Source organism: Acinonyx jubatus, chromosome A3, assembly GCF_027475565.1.
Source record: "Acinonyx jubatus isolate Ajub_Pintada_27869175 chromosome A3, VMU_Ajub_asm_v1.0, whole genome shotgun sequence".
In the NCBI taxonomy this organism is placed as follows: Eukaryota; Metazoa; Chordata; class Mammalia; order Carnivora; family Felidae; genus Acinonyx; species Acinonyx jubatus.
Window position 1 is genome coordinate 84,586,830 of NC_069388.1, and position 20,111 is coordinate 84,606,940.

Consider the following 20,111-nt stretch of genomic DNA (forward strand, 5'->3'; position numbering starts at 1 on the left):
CTGGCTTTGCCAGTCATTTTGAAGTGGCTCCTGCCAAGACTGTATTAGTGGGTGTTCCCATCTTTAAGGTCCAAACAAAAATGTAGATAAGTGGAAATTTACTGGAGTTTTGCTTGGTCAGACAAAAGCCCCAGTAATCTCGGATGGAGTAGAAATAAAGGAGGAGTTGCTACTGGAGGGTAACTAGGTGGTAAAGATTTTCATTCTGGGGCAAAAGACCTTCTTGCTGGGGTGAGTTGACACAGCCCAAAGTTAGCTACAGCAGCGCCTGATAGACTCACCCTTGACAGTGCCCCTGCTCTACCACGTGGGCAGTTGCCTCCGAGCGAAAATTGTAAGCTACACATGGACTTAGCGTGCAGTGCACTTCTTTTGAGGCATGCCTAGAGGAGAGAATTGCTTGTGAACTTCCTGAGACAGTCATTGCCCCAGCCCTGCCTATCCTGCTGGGGAAAGTTGGCGCCCTCGACTTCTGCACCAGATGGCTGGACTTTCATGAACGCTGCTTGTTCTCACAGAACACTGCTCCTCTGACACTTCAACACAACGGGGGAAGAGAAGGTGGCAAACACAGAGCTGGGCCAGACTTGTGAGAACCCCAGGCAGGCTAACAATCCATGCCACCTTCCAAATGACATTCTTTAAATATTTGCCCAACACCCATCTAGAGGAAAAGTTGGGGGCAGCTAAGGGAAAGGAAGAAAAGGAATGTTCTCTGTGGACCTCTTCCCCATGCCATTCAGCTCCTGCCCCCAGCATGCACACTGCAGCAGCTTGCTGGCACCCACTATTATTCATATGTGTGCCTGGGGTCTCCTTCCCACCTCTTCTTTGAGTTTCTATATAGGTTTGTGTTCTTGAAAAGCAGTCCACATTTGCCATAATTAATAGTCATGACTGCATGGAGGGCTCTAGCCATTTTGGTAGACTTGCCCCTCAATACCAATTCCAAAGGTAAAACCCTCCCGAACCTAATTGGGCACAGCTGCAAGAGTTTGTGTGTCTGGAGACACACACCTTGTGCATGAAGCCTGAACTGTCTCCAACCAAGTGAAAACAAAGCTTTCAAAAATACATTTACTCTTAGTAAATTATAGCTGTCCTGAGTGCACCACTTGCTCTGACCTCAGTTTTTAAAGGTTGGTGCTTCGCTTAGAAGATAATTTGTAAATTTTATAAACGCCAACCAGTCAAGAACTTTTTTGGTGTAGATTTATTGAGAGGACAAAATATTTTGCAAGAGTCCTGGGCTCCGTTACTTTCATTTAGTTTTCTTGCAATAACCCAGACTGCCCCTTTTAACTTCAGATGAAGATGAGTGCCAGATACCACATTATGGGTACTATGATCCCAATTATGCAAGAAATGATACGCATAGAAAGCAATTCTGGAATAGTATATCCCAAAGCATTAACAGTGTTTGTCACTGGAAGTTAGGATTACCAAAGGTTTTCATTTCTTCTTTGTAAACTTATCTGTATATCTCAGACTTCTCACTTCTCACTTCTCTCACTCTTCTTCTGAGTCTTCTATCACTAAACATGTATTACTTTTATAATTAATAAAAATAGCAGAAAAATATGAGCAGGAAATAATTTACATCCCGAGAAATCAAACTAATTGTGCCAACGACCAGTTCCAAAAGCTGATGAGCCTAGGACCACAGAGGTCATAAGCATGTGTGGGACTGGGGAATGTATAAGCCCAAAAAAGGCAATCTGGAGGCCAGCAAGGCTGTTGGATCCCATCCCCGCACTCCTCTGGGAATGGACTCATGGTCCCTTGCTATTTACTTCCTCTCTTTCTGGGGCCATGATGTAATCTTGATCCTCATGTACACAGTGACCAGGATGACACTTCATTTTCTTCTAAGACTGCACTCAGCTCTGAGTCCTATATTGCTATTTATAGATAAGGTGTTCGGACTCTACAGCCTTCCCACTCACAGCAGCTTAGAACCTTGGGCAGCAATCTAAGCCCCGCTTCTGGAGTGCCCCCATTTCAATTATAAAGCCCCACCAAGCAGAGTGGCTCAGGTGCTATCCCACCTACCTACCACCAGGAAAATCTGGACCTATGAAAGCCTGCATGGAGGCACTGGTCCCTACCCCAACCAAGTGTCTTGCTACTCCCTCCTCTGTCCATCACTTTATGACACCTCTGAACTTGTCTGGACATTCTAACAGTACCCTGGGGGCTGTGAACCATCCAGTAATACCTAAAGGACCCTCTATAATAGGCAAAATAGATATATAAAGCCATGATAGACATTATACCAGGATTTCTTACCTTGGTACTATGGGGCCAGATAATTCTTTGTGGAGGGAAAGAAGGATGCCCTGTGAAGTACAGGATATTTAGCACCATCTCTGGTCTCTACTCACTAAATGCCAATATCACTTCTCCCCCAGTCTGGCAACCAGAACTGTCTCAGACATTGCCAGTTGTCTCCTGAGGTACAAAATCACCCCATCAGAGAACCACTGCATTATATACATGTCCACACATCCTATTTGGATAGATGACTTTCCTCTCGTCACGCCTTTACCATATAGCCCTGACACAAGCTGGTAGATAAGTTATAAGACATACTCAGTTTGCGCACGCATTCACATCTTGTGTTGTACAGGTGCCTCAGAGAAGGAGCCTAGTGGTACCTCACTTTAGTAATAATAGTTGACATGCAAGTGCTTATTAAGTGTTGAGCATTTAATCATATCATTTCATTCAAATTTACAACAACGTATGAAATGACTATGATTCCCATCTGATAGGCGAGAACTCTGGGTTGCAGATAGGGTGACCTAGGCAGTGGGTGGCAAAGCGGTGATGGAACTGAGCCTTGGCTCTTCATGTGCTCATTATTTCTCCATCCTAGTGCAACCTGCCCCAGAGAAGAGGGAGGGAAACTAAAAGACATATCCTGGATACCCATAACCTACAAGAACTGGTAAAATAGTTACACGTAGGTGCACGGGATTTATCTGGGATCTGTGGGCCAAGCTCTTTGCCTGAGCTCATAGTAGTAGCCACTGAGGGCTTCCAAGGAAACCTTGCAACAATTCCAGGCTAGGGAAGGGGTAGGTAGATGTGGGTCATGCCTGAGGCAAAAGATGGTGGCCAACTCAGTTCTGCAACATTCAAGGTACTCCTCTGGCTTCAGCCGGGCATGAGAGGACATGCCAGTGGATGCGCTATGTTCTGAGGATTATTCCCAACTTAGTCCCACCCACCTGCGCTTCACTACCATCTCTTCCCATTCTGTTTTGACTCTTGTTTCTCATTGCTCTGACCTCAGAACCCCTGGTCAGTCTCTCCAAGTAGAAGCCACTCTTCCACTTTCAAAATCTCTGCTCTGGCCCCTAATGTAGTTTACTGTGTAATGTCTTTCATCAAAAAATCCATAGGCTTGTTATCTCACCCGTTTATGAAAACCTCCCCACCCAGGGCCTGACATGTAGTACATGCCCAAAAAATATTAATCTCCTTTCACTCTAAGCAGTGGGTTCCATTAAGCTTGGCAGTAAGATCCCCGTGTTTGTGAATTATCATCGCAGGAGCCCCAAGAGGGCAATCAACCACCTCCTTTCTGGCTGGGGCTCCAGAAAGCTCAACCCAGATGCTTTGAATTGCACCAACTTGGAGTCCTGCTGAATATCAGTTTATTTCAGGTTTTTGCACAGTATTTTAAAAACTTAACTTTTTAAAAAGCCGGTTACTTGAGAATTCAGTGAGAAGGTAGAAACATCCAGCCTAACTCCAGCCTGTCTATTCTCCATTCAGACACATTCCCAAACCAGCTGATAATTTGGTGCTGAACAGTTATGCTTGGCTCAAGAATGCCATGAAATGCTCTCTAGACCCAGTGGAGATTGGGAGAAAGAGCAGAGTGAGCTCATTTAGTCCCCTAACTTTCATTATTTTGTAACAGTAGGAATGTAAACTCTACTTTGGAGCTTACATCAGCTTTTGGAGGGTTTCAACAAGCTCTCCCTGATAAGGCTAAAGGTTTTTCTTGTGCTGTTGGCCAGAAATAAATATTTATATCGAGAAAAGATTGCCAAGGCTTGAAAAGCATTTGAATTATTTAATCAGCCTGTAAAAGGATTCACTGTGATTGGTGTTTGAATTAACTAATGAATTTTAATCCTGGTTTTATCTCAAATCCATTAGATAGTCACCAATGCCAGGGAAGAATTCTGGGAATTCCTTCAATCGTCTGAAAAGAATTACATTGATCCAAGGTCAAAACCTGGGAGTGTACATATTTGAGTGTATGATTCTGGAACATGGGTTCATTACAGTAGATCACTGTCTCTCAAAAGGTACCTGAAACTTACCACAGAGCTTTTCAATTCCTGTTCCCCTCTCATAGAAGACATGCCTCCTACTATTATCCAGCCTCACCCATGGAGCATCTTGACCATTTGCCTCCAAAGTGGTCAGGTATAAAAAGACTTAGCTCCTAGTATACTTCAGGCTAGCTGTATCACAAAATTAGCTGTGACATTATGACAATGTAAGATGGCTAACTAGTTTAAATTACATCTGTAAAAAACTAGCTGGGTTGACCTTGGGTAAATCATTTCAACAAAACCTGGGTTTGAATTTCAGCCCTGACATGTACTAGTGGTGCAACACTGATTCAATTAACTAACCTCTCTGAGCCAGTTTCCCAAATTGTAAATAATGAATAATAATAACGTCAAATGAGGCCATGAGTATCGTGTCAGACAGAATCAGAATAAATATATAAATATGGATTTAGATGTAGTGGATATACACATTTGTGAGAATATAGATATGTGTGTGTGTGTGTGTGTGTGTGTGTGTGTGTGTGTGCGCTCTGCCCCCCTCTGTGCCCTCTGTACTCATCTTCAGGGATGCCCAGCTCTCAAGCCTTGGGTGTTTGGCAATTTGGTATAATGATACTCATTGATCCTCAAACCTGGGTTTAAATCAAGCTTCTGTTCTATTATTAGACTCTTATAAGCAAGTGTTTTAGATTAACCTATGTTGAGTGTATGCACTGAACTCTGAAATATCTTTGGTAAAAGGCAAGGAAATTTATATTTACAGATCATCTAAAAATTCCCTTAACTTCTGGTTTCAAACTCCCACCCCTCCCTAATTCTCTCCCCCTGTTGCCAACAAGCCAAGCGCTGGTCTCCTAGGTCCTGGTCTCCACTCCCCTGCCCACTCAATGCTAACGAACAGTGAAATGGCTGCCCACTGGACAGAGGAGCTGGGACTCAGTCGTCCTTGGGGTGGATTATGGCCCCATAAATACCACTGGCTTTGGAAGAAGTGGCGGCAAGGTTGGCAGGGTCCCTGCGCCAAACGTGGCTCAGCCGAGGGGGAAGGCTTTGTGCCCTGCTTCCCAAGAGGACGTTCCAGGAAGAAGTCAGATGATCTGCGTTATGGAAACCAAATGGCCCTTCTTTGTTTAGAAAGAGAGAGAGAAAGAGAGAAAAAAAAGTCACTCATTTTTGTGGTAAAGTGAAAACAGGCTCCAAATCAAACAATCCCTCTCAGAGCAGAAGATGCCAGCTCCCCAGAGCAGGCCCACAGGCACAGAGGCTGATAAACTGACAGAAGGCAGTGTTAAGGCTGCACCACAGCCTCAGCAAAGTGTCCTCAGTCCTCCCAGTGAGGTTTTCCTCTGCTTCGCTCCAGAAATATTTGGTCTCCTAAGCAGGAAAGGAAAATGAAGGGAGGGGAAAAGAACCAACTGATTGACCTAGGCCAGTCTTGTCCTCTCACCCCCTTCCAGTGGGATGGAGGGCAGGGAAGGAGCTGTTCAGAGAAAGCTCTAGAAGTGGCTTGGGCACTAATAGCCACATGGGCATACTGGGCCCGGAGCCTCCCTTGTGTCTCTGACTTGGATGCCCATTCTGTGTGACCAGCTCTTCCCACAGAATGCAGCCAAGAGTCACGAGGCCTCCTGTGGCCACTCTGTGGCTACCCCGTGGCTCCATGGGCAGGGATCTGCACTCCCAGGTATTACTAGTGCATGTGAAGCAGGATAAGCCATGGCCAAGAGAAAATAAATACAGTTTCTAGTCAGCCATGCCTGTCCTGAGTTTGGTTTATTGTCTAATATAAGCCTTTCCTGGAATGGAGAGGCTCTTGGCAAGGGAAGAATAATGGAGAATTCACATCTAGTCCCGGCTTTGCCTCTGACTTGCTGTGCAACCATGGGTCACTGTTGCCTCTCTGAGCCTCCATTTTGCATCTGGGAAATGCGCCCAATGCCCTTGCCTTGTCTCAGTTCACAAGGTCGTGTAGAAGGTGATAACGCATGGCTCTTATCAAGAGGTGACAGCCAGACTGCCTAGGTGTGGATCCAAGCTCCCCTCGGTAATGTTGGGCAAGTTTCTTCACCTCTCTATGTCTGTTCCTCACCTTTAAAATGAAGGGAAGTGTGGCGCCTGAGTGGCTTAGTCGGTTGAGTGTCCGACTTCGGCTGAGGTCATGATCTCACAGGTTGTGGGTTCGAGCCCTGCGTGGGGCTCTGTGCAGACAGCTCAGAGCCTGTGTCTCCCTCTCTCTCTTTGTCCTATGCCACTTACTCTCTCTCTCTGTCTCAAAAATAAACATTTTTTAATTAAAAAAATCAATAAAATAAATAAATAAAATAAAATAAAATAAAATAAAATAAAGGGAAGAATATTCTTTCCTGGGAGCACAGCTAGCAGGTTATAAATTCGATTATGTAGCACGCTCAAAGTGCACAGAGAACACCGACACACAGGATGCCCTGGGAGAGTCTCACTGCCATTATTGTCACCAGAGACTGGGAAACACCTTGAAAATAAAAATGCTCAGTTCAGGATTGTATGATCCACCACTGTCACCATAAAGCTTCATAATTCCATTCAACATGCCTCCACTGCCCCAGCAACATTCTGCAATCTGTGAATGCTAGTTCTAAATATGAGGAGGGACCTCCAGTACCTTCCCGTCACCCCACCATGGCCCACAAGGCCTTGATCATCTGGCCCTGCTGCCTTTTCTAGCCTCATTTTGAATCACTGTCTCACTCAACTTCAGCAGCCTTGTTGACCTCCTTTTAGCATTCAAAGCTAAAAGGCTCCTTCCTGCCCCAGGACCTTTGCAGGGCTTCCTGCCTCACTCCATGTCCTCTTCACCTGACAATGGGTGTTAGCTTATATGGCTTCTCCTCTGGGAAGCATTTCCTGACCTTCTTTCTCTTTCTTTGCGCTCACCACAATTATAATGAAATAGTAACTTGTGTAGTTACTAGCATGTCAGCTCCTTAAGCGAGGTGCTTTCATCTGTTTTGTTCATTGCAAGGCCCTGACATGTGGAAGACATTCAAAAGAATATATTTTTCAATAAAAATGAAAATACTCAATAACTATCCCCCCCTGCAGCTCCTATAAAATCCATTAAATCAGAGACCATGTTTCTCTTCTCAAAGCCTATGTCTCTAGCTCAAAGTAGGTCTTTAATAAATATTTGTTGAACGAATGAATGAACAAAAGAATGAATGAATGAATGCATGTGTGAATAAATTAATAAATGGTTTGGAATAACCGAACTTTTCACCACTTGAAAATTTGCTTAGACATCAGAGGAGACTGTAACGGACCATCCTCTTCTTCCTGCTTCCATGGAGAAACAGTGCTTAGCACTCAGATGTGTCCTCTAACTCCCACCCCCGGTGGCTCTGCTCCTTCAACTCAGGCATGGAGGGCACGAGGCTTCCTAATCCCCACTCAGGCAAGCATTTCGTGTCTGCCACAGTCCAATGTCATTAGACACATCAGTTTCATAACATGCCAATAGCAGAATACTGTCCTTCAATTATACATGTATTCCTTTCTGTCTTCTAGTGCAGGCATTCATATTCACAGCTGATTAAAGGGACTCATTTTATTCATCTCCATCTCACCCACAGGTCCTACCACAATTCTTGGCACAGAGCATGCACTCTTAAATGTTGCATCATGAAGGAACAAGTGCTATATACTGACTATAGTCAGTAACTTCTCAGCCCTGCTTCTGGCCCCAGAACCTGGGACACAATGACATTTTTAAGGAGCTCAAGATGAAACCTGCTTAAGATTTCCCCAGTCAACCCATAGAATAAGAGCAAGAACTTCCCACCTCTAGTGTCCCCCCACTTTCATCCATCTTTCACAGCTGCATCTGCTGAAACTTCCAAAATCATCACTTCAAGTTTTTCTCCCAAAGTCTCCAAAGATCTCTTCGTGGCTAATAGACTTATGTCCAAATTCCTCAGTCTCACTCAAACTTCTTCCTATACTGATCTTTTCAAATCCTACTTCCCTCCTACCCTGGCATATGTCTTGTTTGTGCTCTGCCTTTACTCATGCAATTCCTCTTGCCATTCTCTTCACCAAAGTACATCTCAGGTTTTGTGTTTCCTGTCGCCTCACCACATCACCCACCTAAAGGGAGCTCTCTGTCTTCTGAAGTCAAATGATATTTTGGCTTAGCCACTTCTAATATGTCAGCAAACTTTTTCTTTTTTAAAAAATTGAGATACAATTGATAAATAGGTTTATGTTAGTTTCAGATATACAACAGAGTGATTCAATATTTGTGTAGAAGGCGAAATGATCACCACAATAAATCTAGTTAACATCCATCACCATACATAGCTACAAGTTTTTTCTTGTGATGAGACCTTTTAAGATTTGCTATCTTAGCAACGTTCAAATATGCAGTATAGTATTGTTAACTATAGTCACCATGCTGTATATTACATCCTTATGATTTATTTGGTAACTGGAAGTTTGTACCTTCTGACCACCTTCTCCCATTTCGCCCATCCCCCACCCCCACCCCCACCCTGACAACAACCAATCTGTTCTCTGAATCTATGAGTTCATTTTTTTTCTTTTTTAGATTCAACAAAAAAAGTGAGATCATATGATATTTGTCTTTCTTCATCTGACGTATTTCACTTAGCATAATGCCCTCCAGGTCCATCCACGTTGTTACAAATGGCAAGATTTACTTTATTTATGAATGAATGATATATCTTGTGTGTGTGTGTGTGTGCATATATATATATACGCACACACAATGATATATATATATATATATACACACTATATATATGTACATTATATATATATACTATATATATATTGTGTTATACTATATATATATATATATATATATATATATATATATGCCACATTTTCTTTAGCCATTCATCCACGGATGGACAGTTAAGTTGTTTGCTTCCATGTCTTGGCTATTGTAAACAATGCTGCATCAGCAAACCTTCTCCATGAATATGACTTCTCTCTCAAACTAGACTCAGACCTGAAGCTCCCCTGGGGACCAGTCTTGTATCTTCTGGTTTCCCCTTGGTTATGCTTGGTCTATGGTAAGAGCTCAGTTTCTATTTGTTCCCTGATTAACTCATCTGGATGTATGAAGTCAGAGACTAGTGTTCTGGCAGGAGACTGTAAGTGCGTTCACTTGAGTGGATTTTATGGCTCAAGGCTAGTTTCTATTTCAAATAGTTACTGCTTTTCTAGTGTCTCCCAGGAGTCGGTCTCTAGGAGTCACTGAATATGAAATTATAAAGTCACTTCACTCCTCTTAATCCAGTGACTTCCTTTTTACAGATGAGAAGCCCTTCACTGTGGAAGATACTTATTTGCTGTGTCCAGCACCTATCTTAAAAGAAGTTGGCATGTAAGTTTCCACCAGCAACTGAACCTCACAGCCAGGGAGGAGAGAGAAGGTAGAGGGGACAGAGGGAGAAGAAAACGTCTCTCTTCATTGTCATAATGCAGTCTTTGTCTAGACCTTTCCAGGTAATGATGATGGTGCCCATGTTTACAGTGAGCAGGGCACCAGGACAAATGTTTCACAAAGGGGATCTCACTTTATCCTCCCAAGTTCCCAAAGAACCAGGTACTCACGTCATCCCAGTTTTACAGATGTGGAATCTATGGCTGAGAGAATTTAAGTAGAATTTAAGTAGTTTGCCCAAGGTCACACTGCAGTAGTGGGACTGTCTAGATTTGAATAAAGGTGTGTCTCACGCAACTACATTTCTAGAAAGCTCTCACACTTCCCTCTCACAAACTTTACCTTGCCCCGTCATCGTAATTTCCCTGCTAGATGATTATCTCCTCCTTAGAGATACGGAAGCTCAGAAAGGAAGCTCAAAGGGGCTAAGTGGGTCCAGAGCTGGTTGAAGACTTCAGCTTCAGACCTTCTGAGGCCAAGCTCAGTGCTCCTTCCTCTGAGCCTCTGCAGGACATTGGGTGTTCACCCAGACTGCACAAGGTTCTGTGAACTAATTTATGGGGAGAAATTCCATGGCGGTGCTATTATAATAGGTGGTGGTGAAGTGTGATGAAAATATTCAACAGAAGGAAGACAATTAGTACCCTAAGCAAGAAAAGAACTATGTGGGGAAGCAGAGAAGCTGTGTTTGTCAGAGAACACAAACTCATTTCTCTGTAAACATGTCTACAACAGGCTGAAGATAGAATGGTGGTCTTGAGGAAACAATACTAAACATTTTCATCTAAATTCTGCTTTTGATCATTTGTTCTAATGGTAAAGCCTCCAACTCTGGTTGCCTAACACTGGTCTCCAAGTCCACTGATTCCACCAACTAACCCTGTGTCCATATGGCCAAGTACAAGCAAAATGCAAGCTCAGGTTTCAGTGAGTCTCACAGAGATGGAAGGTGGGTGGAAGGTAACTCATCTACTGCTGTACCTCCGTGAGTTTGCCAGGATGGTCACAAACCCCCTCGTCAGAATCAGTTACTGATAGCCCCAATAATAACAACAGAACATTAAGTTTACAGCGTGACAAGCTTATCCCCATAGACTTGAGCCATCTTTGGGGAACACTTCTTCCTATGACAATGTGACAGGTAAATTAAATGGCAGCAGGCTTTTCCCATTCAATGCAATTTGTTGCAACGTAAGAAGGGCTGAATGCAATGCCTTGATACACTAGCCAAGGGTATCCTGACGTCTCTAGAAGGTTACAGTCGATGGACCCTAGAGACTTCCTCTACATTTTACAGGCCCCAGGGGAAGAGACCACAGTCTTTCCCCTGGGTAGTGAGGAGCAGGGCTTACAGGAGACCTCAGTGTCAGCTCATGGGCCCCTGCTCTTTGTACACCTTGCTGAGCATCTCTGGCTCCTTTGTCATTGCAGGAAAGCAGCGCTTCAGGTCAGCATGAACGATGGTCTCTCTTTCATCTCCAGTTCTGTCATCATCACCACCACACGCTGTGTAAGTCACTTTCCCTTTCCTGAAGGCTTTATTGTCATTCTCATTTCCCTGGGAAGTTTCCAGTTCTGCATTCTGTTCACTGAGCTTTGATCCCAGCTCCGCAGGGCCAGCTGTAGGCTGGACCCCAGAGGGTATCGGGAATGCCTGTGCTGGGCTTCTCCAGGTTCCTCATCTCTGAGCAAGGGTGAGAGCTGAACACACCTGCATGTCTGGATGGTAAGATAGGGCCATTGTCTGTGCAGTAGTGACGGGAGATATCTGGGTAGACTGTGTCTAGGAGGAATTGTGCAGAAAGAAATCGGATGGCACACACAGAAAGCACATCTTAGGGAGTTTTTCTCTAAAAGGAAGCAGGGCAATAGGGCAGTAACTAAAGGGCAATGTGGAGTATAAGGAGAGTCTTGTTTAGAATGGGAGAAATTGCAGCTTGTTATTATGATGGTGGAAATAATCCTGGAGAAAATGGAAAATTGATGGAGCAGGGTGGGGGCTATGCCAAGGGGATTGTGAGGCACGAGTGGGATTGTATTCCACCAACTCTTCAGACACTCCTTCTCTGGATCCTTAATGGCGGGTGGTTTTTTTTCTGGCTACATATAAAATCACCTGGAAGACTTAAAAAAAAAAAATTATGATGCCCCCAGACTCATGCCAGAACAATTGAAGCCAAGTCTGGAGTGGGCCCTAGCTTTGGTGGTTGCAAGGCCTCCTGGGAAGGTTCTTGTGTGTGACCATGGGTGGGAACCCTTGCGTCAGTGCAGCTGCTCCCTCCCACTGTCAGTATGTCAGAGCTCAGCCCATCAGATGACTGTCAGGGCTAAGGGAGCTTTTATACAGTCCTCAGCCCCTAGCATGAGTAGTTCCAAAATAACCTTTGTCTGAATATTCGGTTGTTGTCACCAAGTGCATTTCTTCCACTGAATCATTCTAAAGGCTAATGTGTTTGACCTGATGGTCAGCGTGGGCAGATCCTATGGTCACATTCTGCCTGGGCACTGGAGGACATGTCATTACAGCCCCCCACTGATTGGGGCTTGTATCCCTCATACTGTCACAGGTGGACAAGAACTAGCAGGCATGCACTGAAGCCAGACAAAATAAAAATGAGTCATCTCATAAATGAGCAGGAGATCCGGCCTCCGGATGGACAGTCTTCCCTCCCAACTTGCCCCTCTGCCCGCCTCCCACAACATACATTTCCATCCTGTGTTAGGAGCAAACCAGTTTTCTTAAAAGCAGGCTAAGCCAGTGCAAAGGGTATGGAAAATGGAAAAGTTTTACTTTTCTTTTTTAATGTTTTATTTACTTTTGAGAGAACACAAGTGAGGGAGGGACAGAGAGAGAGGGGCAGAGGATCTGAAGTGGGTTCTGTGCTGACAGCAGCAAGCCTGATGTGGGGCTTAAACTCATGAACTATGAGACCATGACCTGAGCTGAAGTCAAACACTCAACCAGCTGAGCCACCCAGGTGCCCCAATGGAAAAGTTTTACTGGACCAAAGTAAGAAATTAGGGTTGTCACAGAAAAGTGTCACCACTGAGAAATGTCTGAGTCTCAGACACCCCTCAGTGGAACATCAAATCTGGAAACCAAATATGAAAACTTTCTGGAGAAGCAGTGAAATTTCAAGTGTACCCGCCTGCTTCTTTTAAAAATTGACCCTTCTGGAACTTGCCAACCTGCAGGAAATGATTAAAATACCCCAAACCTAACAACTCCATTCCAGATTCCTCCCTGCTTTGGAGTGATCCAGCAGTTTGGGCCTGCATTTCTCATTATGTCTGACCATACCACAGAGAAACAGCCATGCCCTTAAGGCCACAAGGGCATGAGGAGGCGGAAGGGAAACATCTCAGGACCAAACTTGTGGTATGGCAGATATAGGACTATGACTGATGGCTTAAGCCCTGGGCCTGTAAGCCAAGAAGAAAGGGTGTCCTCTAATGTACTGAAAAATGAAAAGAGCTCAGAGCCAAGTCCCCTCTACCTTCCCATCCCACTCCAGCCTTCATTTACATCTTATATCTCCCTTACCTGAGTGCTCATCGCTCAGTTTTCTGCTCAGTTGACCCGTGATAAACACCACCCCATCACATCTTATGTGCTATTGCCCTTCTCACATGAAAATGCTATATGTCTACAACAAAATTATGAACACCCTAAGATTTGAGATCCAGGACCATTCATTCATTTATTCAACAAATATTCATTGATCATGTATAACATGCCAGGCACTGTCCTGCGTATCTAAGTTGACTTTCACTGTCAATTAGTTGTGTGGCCTTGACCAAGTGATTTAGCCCCTTTGTGCATCAATTCCCTAATCTGTAAAATTGGAATAATACTACTTTATCACTCTTAGCAGCATCATGAATATTAAATGAAATGAATGCAGAAGGCCTGGCTCGTAGTAAGTGCTTAATAAATGTTAGCTGCTGTTCTAGTGGAAGCTGAGTTAAAATTATTGAACTCTTTTGGAAATTCTCTCCAGAGAGTTGGCTCCCACTTCAGAGTCCCATAATAATAAAGGAACTCTTCTTAGATAAGATGGATCCCTAGGGGTATATGTCTGTTACTCAGCCAAGTGCAGGTGATTGAAAGGAGTTAGGCAAGATGGTCAAAATCATCCAGAGAAGGAAATGGACCTATATTCAAACATAAAACCCCCATCCCCAGCAGGACCCTACACAGAAGCTCCAATTAAAAAGACTGAAGCCACCTCTGGGCAAAACAGAGATGCAGGTGGAACGTGTGGTCATCCAGAATATGAAGTAAGGTCTTGGACTTGACGTTTGTTTCTTCAGCAGCTGGTTTGGAGGACAAGGTTTTTAGATCAGAAGTGATCCCCTGAGTCTGAGTAAAGGGTTAGTCCTGTCTGTGCCAGTCACAGCCTGCCCAGCCCATCACCTGGAACCAAAAATAATTCTAAAATATGTAGTTGAGTCTTTTCTTTTCTCGCTTTATTTGGTGCCCATTTGGATAACCATGCCACAGTTTTCAAGATCCACAATGAATAACTGTTGCCCCTGCCAGGAGCAGAAATTCCATGAAGTTTTACAGGAAAGAGTTTTTTCCATCCAAGAGCTAAAAGATTCCTATACAAATGGTAAACTTTACTGAGCTCCGGGACTCTAGAAAATGGTTTAACATCCAAAGTCCTCTTTCACCAGCATATGTGAATACATCCCCTTTCTTCCCCAACCTCTAGCAGTTGGGAGGGGAGGATCACTACTATGGTGCTGCTTTAGGAGAAATAGTTAAAAGAAGTTTGTCCTTTTTAGAGCAGAGCAAGCAAATGTTAGCCCCTTAAAGAAGTGTTCATTAAAGATTGTCCTCATTTAGATAAATGCCTTCAAATTTGATGATTTCCCAACCAAAGTGTATAAAAATCAGAATCATTCAACAAGTATTTCTTGACTTCCTACTGTGTCATCAGTGTTCCATTTACTTTTACAACATTGCTACTCTTAAGGAGCTTAAAATCCAATTGGAGAAAGGAGCCCAACAAACACGTAAAAGAACATGTGAATAAAGAACAAAATTGTGTGAGCCAGGTGTAAATGCAATAGAATTTCAGAGCGGGGAACAAGGAGTGAATTCAGGAAGAGACACAAGGGCTTCACGGAGGAGACAACCCAAGTGGGGACTTGAAAATGCTAATTTCAGTTTGTGAAGGTGGGAAAAGGCCATCCACTAAACAGAATCCAATCTGAGCAAGGACTAGATATGTCTATGAGCACAGTTTGTTTGTGGTCCCTCTAGGGACCATTAACTCTTTTTCTCTTTTTCTCTCATTTTGTATCAGTTTCTGGTGCCTTCTGATTTGGGGCCGTTTCTCAGGTTGGCAACCATTTTCCCGGGATGCCCTAGTTCACACAGTATGTACAATGAGGCCCAGCTGATGCTCCTCCCTATTAACTATGATCAGGCTTTGACTTGTGTTGGTTTCCAGTGTATTAGAGCATCACCATCTTTGAAGAAAGGAAAGAGACAGAACATAAAGTTCTAAAATCAACACTAAATCAGCCGAGAACCCTGCCTTTTCCCCCACTAACTTATATGGAAAACAGCCTGGCTTCAAGGGGCAGCAAGGTTGAGCAAATTTGAGAGGACCCATGTCAAGTCACTGTTCAGAGAAATTCTTTTCGAATGAAAATTAAAATGCCACCTATTCAGCCTTGAGAGATCACAACCAGAACAACTGCTTTGTAATTGTAGCACAATGGAGGAATAAAGAATACAGGATATTGAGTCAAAGTCCTAATTTCGAATCCCAGCCCCTCCACCTTGTAGGGTGATCTTGGGCACATTTGCCTGAGCTTGTCTCTGAGCCTGTCTGGCATGGTTGTTGCAAAGATTAAAGGCAAAGTGTATAAGGGGCTTAAGGTACCTGGTAATAAGTCAAAGAATGACAGTCGTTTACTAGTTTATTGAGATTGTCTTTATTTGCCAAGTAAAAGTCTAATGGCCTGTCTCATTGAAAGATTTGCTGCTCATGCCCTGCAGAATATAAACAGGCAATGTTTCCCTGATGAAAAGTTATGATTCCTTTTGGGTCTATGATAAGCGTGTAATCTAGGAAGAGGCTAGGGAAAACTTTGAAGATGTTGCCTGCAGGCTAACTAGGGGAAACACCAGTAAATTAGATCTGGTGGTAAGTCAAATAGGATTAGGTTGCAGTCTCTTCACCATTTTTGAAAAAAGATTTTCTCAGTAAATGAATCATGTAAATAGTAACATAAGGGGAATGTTTAGAGCATTTCAAAGAATGAATTGAAACAACTATTTCATAAGGTTTATTCATTATTACCAAGTAAAAACTATTATCATTTAAAATGTTCTATCACGCCGAGCATGTTGGGGGGCATTTTATCAGAGGAGGTAACATTTCATGCAGAAGAGAAACACAGCTTCAAGAGGCATTTCACAACAGACTGAAACTTCCAGTGTTCTCCGAAATAGCCCCAACTCACCATGGTTTGGGAGTATGGTTTGGTTTCTATGAGGATGAACAGGATATTAACTTATTTCCCAAGGATTTTTTGAACCATTTTATCCTTCATATTTTCATGAATTCACACTTTTCTTTCTGAAGCTAGTAGTATTTTTCTACTTATATTTGTTTGAAAGAGAGAGACATCAACAATGCACAGGAGGGCCCCCACCCATGACAAAAAATTATCTTGTCCAAAATGTCAATCTAAAGAATCAGAATTTCTTGGAGAGAGCCCAGGATTCTGCATTCTTTTTTTTTTAAGTTTATTTATTTATTTTGTAAGAGAGGGAGCAAGAGAGAGCATGAGCAGGGGAGGGACAGAGAGAGAGGGAGAGAGGATTCCAAGCAGGCCCTGCACTGCTAACGCAGACTCCAACGCAGGGCTTGATCTCACAAACTGTGAGATCATGACCTAAGCCAAAATCAAGAGTCAAACACTTAAGCAACTGAGCCACCCAGGCGCCCCCAGGATTCTGCATTCTAATAAGCTTGCCAGGTAAATCTTGAACACACAGGACTCTTACATTATACTTACCTGACACTAATTGTCCTCCAAAGTTTAAAAAAATCATTAAAATCTATTTAAGAAAAATGATTTATTCTCTTGATTCACTCCCAATCCCATTCATTTAAGAATCCCAAGATTTTAAAATCAGACCCTCTGTTTTATGTTGCTTCTTTTGGACAATATTTTCTGGTATAAAAATAGGAATTTGCTGAAAAGGATAATTTTAGCTCAATGTGACCAGTCTAGGATCTTCTCCCTTTTGGGTTGCCAGGCACAGACTATAAAACTTTGTCTCCAAATGCCCCTTTCCCATGTTCCAAGTCTTCCCTTTGTTTCCACCTCTCACACTAAGGCTTAGGGAGCCACAGACTTGGCTTCTTATTTCAGGAAGAGAGAACCCAGTTAGCCTCAGTATTGTTTTTAACACTGAATGGCTCCCAATGTCTCACGAGAAAGTGGGCCTCCAACTGCCAAACAGAGATAGATTATAAGTTTGGAAACAAGTGAAGACTTGAAGTAAAACAAACAAAACAAACAAAAAACTCACAGACATTGGAAAGAATAATTGTCTCCCATGCACAGCATAGCACATGTGCTTCTTGAGGAAAAAAAGCAAAGATTGTGTCTTGTTTGCCATTGCAACCCAGCACCTGGCACAATGCCTGCACATAGTATTCAGCAGATAGTTGATGGTTGAATGAATGAATGGACTCAATCAAGGGTCATACTGAGATCATGATGGTACCTGATGGTAGGAGAGAAAGGGAGCCAGAACACAGCAGTATTAGAACAGGGAGCACTGAGTTGGTTGAAAGATAGTTCAACAAAGAGGATGGCCAGCCAAGGAGCATGGTGCAGGATGCACATCCAAGGAGCATGGGGAGCTTGAGCATGATTTAAGAGGGACAAATCTATCAGCTGAGAAACTACAACCAGTGATTCCAGACAGGGCAATAGTCAAAGACCTCCTCAGAACAGCACCAGCTCCACTAGGAGCAGACTCTTGTCAGGGTGCACAGACCTGGAGAAGGGGTCTAGAAATAGCCTTTTCAACTGGATCAAGATTCAGGCAGGCCTCCAATGCATGAAGGTGTATAGCACCAGGCTGGAAGCAAGGCAGAAACATAGAGACTGATACAGAATCTAGGTAGCTACATTTTTTTAATTATTATTTTGTTTTTTATTTTTTAAAATTTACATCCAAATTAGTTAGCACATAGTGAAACAATGATTTCAGAACTAGATTCCTTAATGCCCCTTACCCATTTAGCCCATCCCCCCTCCCACAACCCCTCCAGTAACCAACTGTTTGTTCTCCATATTTATGAGTCTCTTCTGTTTTGTCCCCCTCCCTGTTTTTGTATTATTTTTGTTTCCCTTCCCTTATGTTCATCTATTTTGTCTCTTAAAGTCCTCATATGAGTGAAGTCATATGATTTTTGTCTTTCTCTGACTGACTGATTTCACTGAGCATAATACCCTCCAGTTCCATCCATGTAGTTGCAAATGGCAAGATTTCATTCTTTTTGATTGCCGAGTAATACTCCATTGTATATATATACCACATCTTCTTTATCCATTCATCCTCGATGGACATTTGGGCTCTTTCCATACTTTGGCTATTGTTGATAGTGCTGCTATAGACATGGGGGTGCATGTGTCCCTTCGAAACAGCACACCTTTATCCTGTGGATAAATACCTAGTAGTGAAATTGCTGGGTCATAGGGTAGTTCTATTTTTAGTTTTTTGAGGAACATCCATACTGTCTTCCAGAGTGGCTGCACCAGCTTGCATTCCCACCAACAATGCAAAAGAGATCCTCTTTCTCTGCATCCTCGCCAACATCTGTTGTTGCCTGAGTTGTTAATGTTAGCCATTCTGACAGGTGTAAGGTGGTATCTCATTGTGGTTTTGATTTGTATTTCCCTGATGATGAGTGAAGTTGAGCATTTTTTCATGTGTTGGTTGGCCATCTGGATGTCTTCCTTGGAGAAGTGTCTATTCATGTCTTTTGCCCATTTCTTCACTGGATTTGTTTTTTTGGGTGTTGAGTTTGATAAGTTCTTTATAGATTTTGGATACTAACCCTTTATCTGATATGTCATTTGCAAATATCTTCTCCCATTCTGTCGATTGCCTTTTAGTTTTGCTGATTGTTTCCTTCACTGTGCAGAAGCTTTTTATTTTGATGAGGTCCCAGTATAGGTAACTACATTTGTTAAGTCCAAGGAACACAAAGATATGAAACATGGGAAATAGACAAGTCTGGAAGGAATCGCAATTTAATGTGATAAGTTCTCTAATAGACAATTTAGCAATGAAGTAGAGTGTCTAGGAAATCCACAAACAGAAGAGATAATAAGTGAACTCAGTCAGGAGAGAGTAGGCATGGGCAAAGGCATGCTTTGGGCCACCATGGCTGTGATTGGTTGGGATGGGGTATTAGAAGAACAGGTCAGAGATGAAACAACTGGGCCCAGTTGGAAAGGCCTTCCTTATCTGCCATAGTTTGGAGTTTCTTTAATATTTAATTTAAACATTATATGTGATGCAGTTTTCATGTTAATTTCCAGTCTTTCCTAATTCAAGAAATAAAAACCTCTTATCTTCAGAAAAAAAAAAAATCTATGTAACTGCAGAAAAGCTGTGACTTGGAGAGCATTGGCATGGCCCGAGCTCACAATGGAATACCAGAAACTTAGGCTGTGGCAGTTTACCCAGTCTGGATGCTGCCGGCAACAGCTGAGGGGTGCACAGATTGCCCTGGTCGGGGCTGGCCCTGAAGGGGGTGTGCTGGAGCTCACAGGTAGAGGCTGCAGTGGCTTTACCTAAGACAGGCTGCAGAGAGGGGGTAAGGACCACTCCCCAGAACTGTCTTAAGAGTTCTGTCCTGGGCACCTTCCCAGGTTCACTTCGTAAATCAGTTCAATTCTTTACCAATTGCTTTGAAATAACTTGGGAAAATACAAATCCAGCCTGGTTTTGTAGTCATATGGCTATGTAGGTAAACAGACAGTTGGCATGGCTGTCCTTGCCAAAATTTCTTGAATTTCACCAGCCTGTTAGGGAATGAGTCCAGCAGCCTGTGCTGAGTGGCAATCTAGCCTTCCAACATAATAAAATATTATTGCATACTCCTCAGAAAAAAGTAGAAATCATAGAAGACTTTTTTCTTCTATTTCTTTTCCAAGGTCAGCAAAACAGTCCATCAATCAAAATAGGTAGCTATCTTTGGGATAGACACTTCATACCAATAGCTATGTAGGTCTCTTTAATAAGGAAGGATGGGAAGGAAGGAGGTTGCTGGTGGCAAATGGGGCCAATGATCAGGATA

The 20,111-nt window shown here is 43.1% G+C and overlaps 1 protein-coding gene and 1 long non-coding RNA gene across 6 annotated transcripts in view; one reads left to right on the forward strand and one right to left on the reverse strand.

Moving 5' to 3' along the window:
• The window catches only part of ANTXR1 (ANTXR cell adhesion molecule 1), a 256,734-nt gene that overhangs the window by 92,378 nt on the left and 144,245 nt on the right, over window positions 1–20,111 (forward strand). For 4 of the 5 annotated variants that reach the window (XM_015063982.3, XM_053200700.1, XM_027072301.2 and 1 more), the window contains exons 11-12: window positions 9,633–9,702; window positions 11,194–11,272. In XM_015063982.3, the coding sequence (XP_014919468.3) occupies window positions 9,633–9,702; window positions 11,194–11,272 (149 nt within the window). Of the gene's footprint in view, window positions 1–9,632; window positions 9,703–11,193; window positions 11,273–12,329; window positions 19,402–20,111 lie in introns of those variants that run through there. The other variant, XM_027072303.2, reaches the window with a different exon arrangement.
• The window catches only part of LOC128311219 (uncharacterized), a 213,548-nt gene that overhangs the window by 44,177 nt on the left and 149,260 nt on the right, over window positions 1–20,111 (reverse strand). The window lies entirely within an intron of this gene.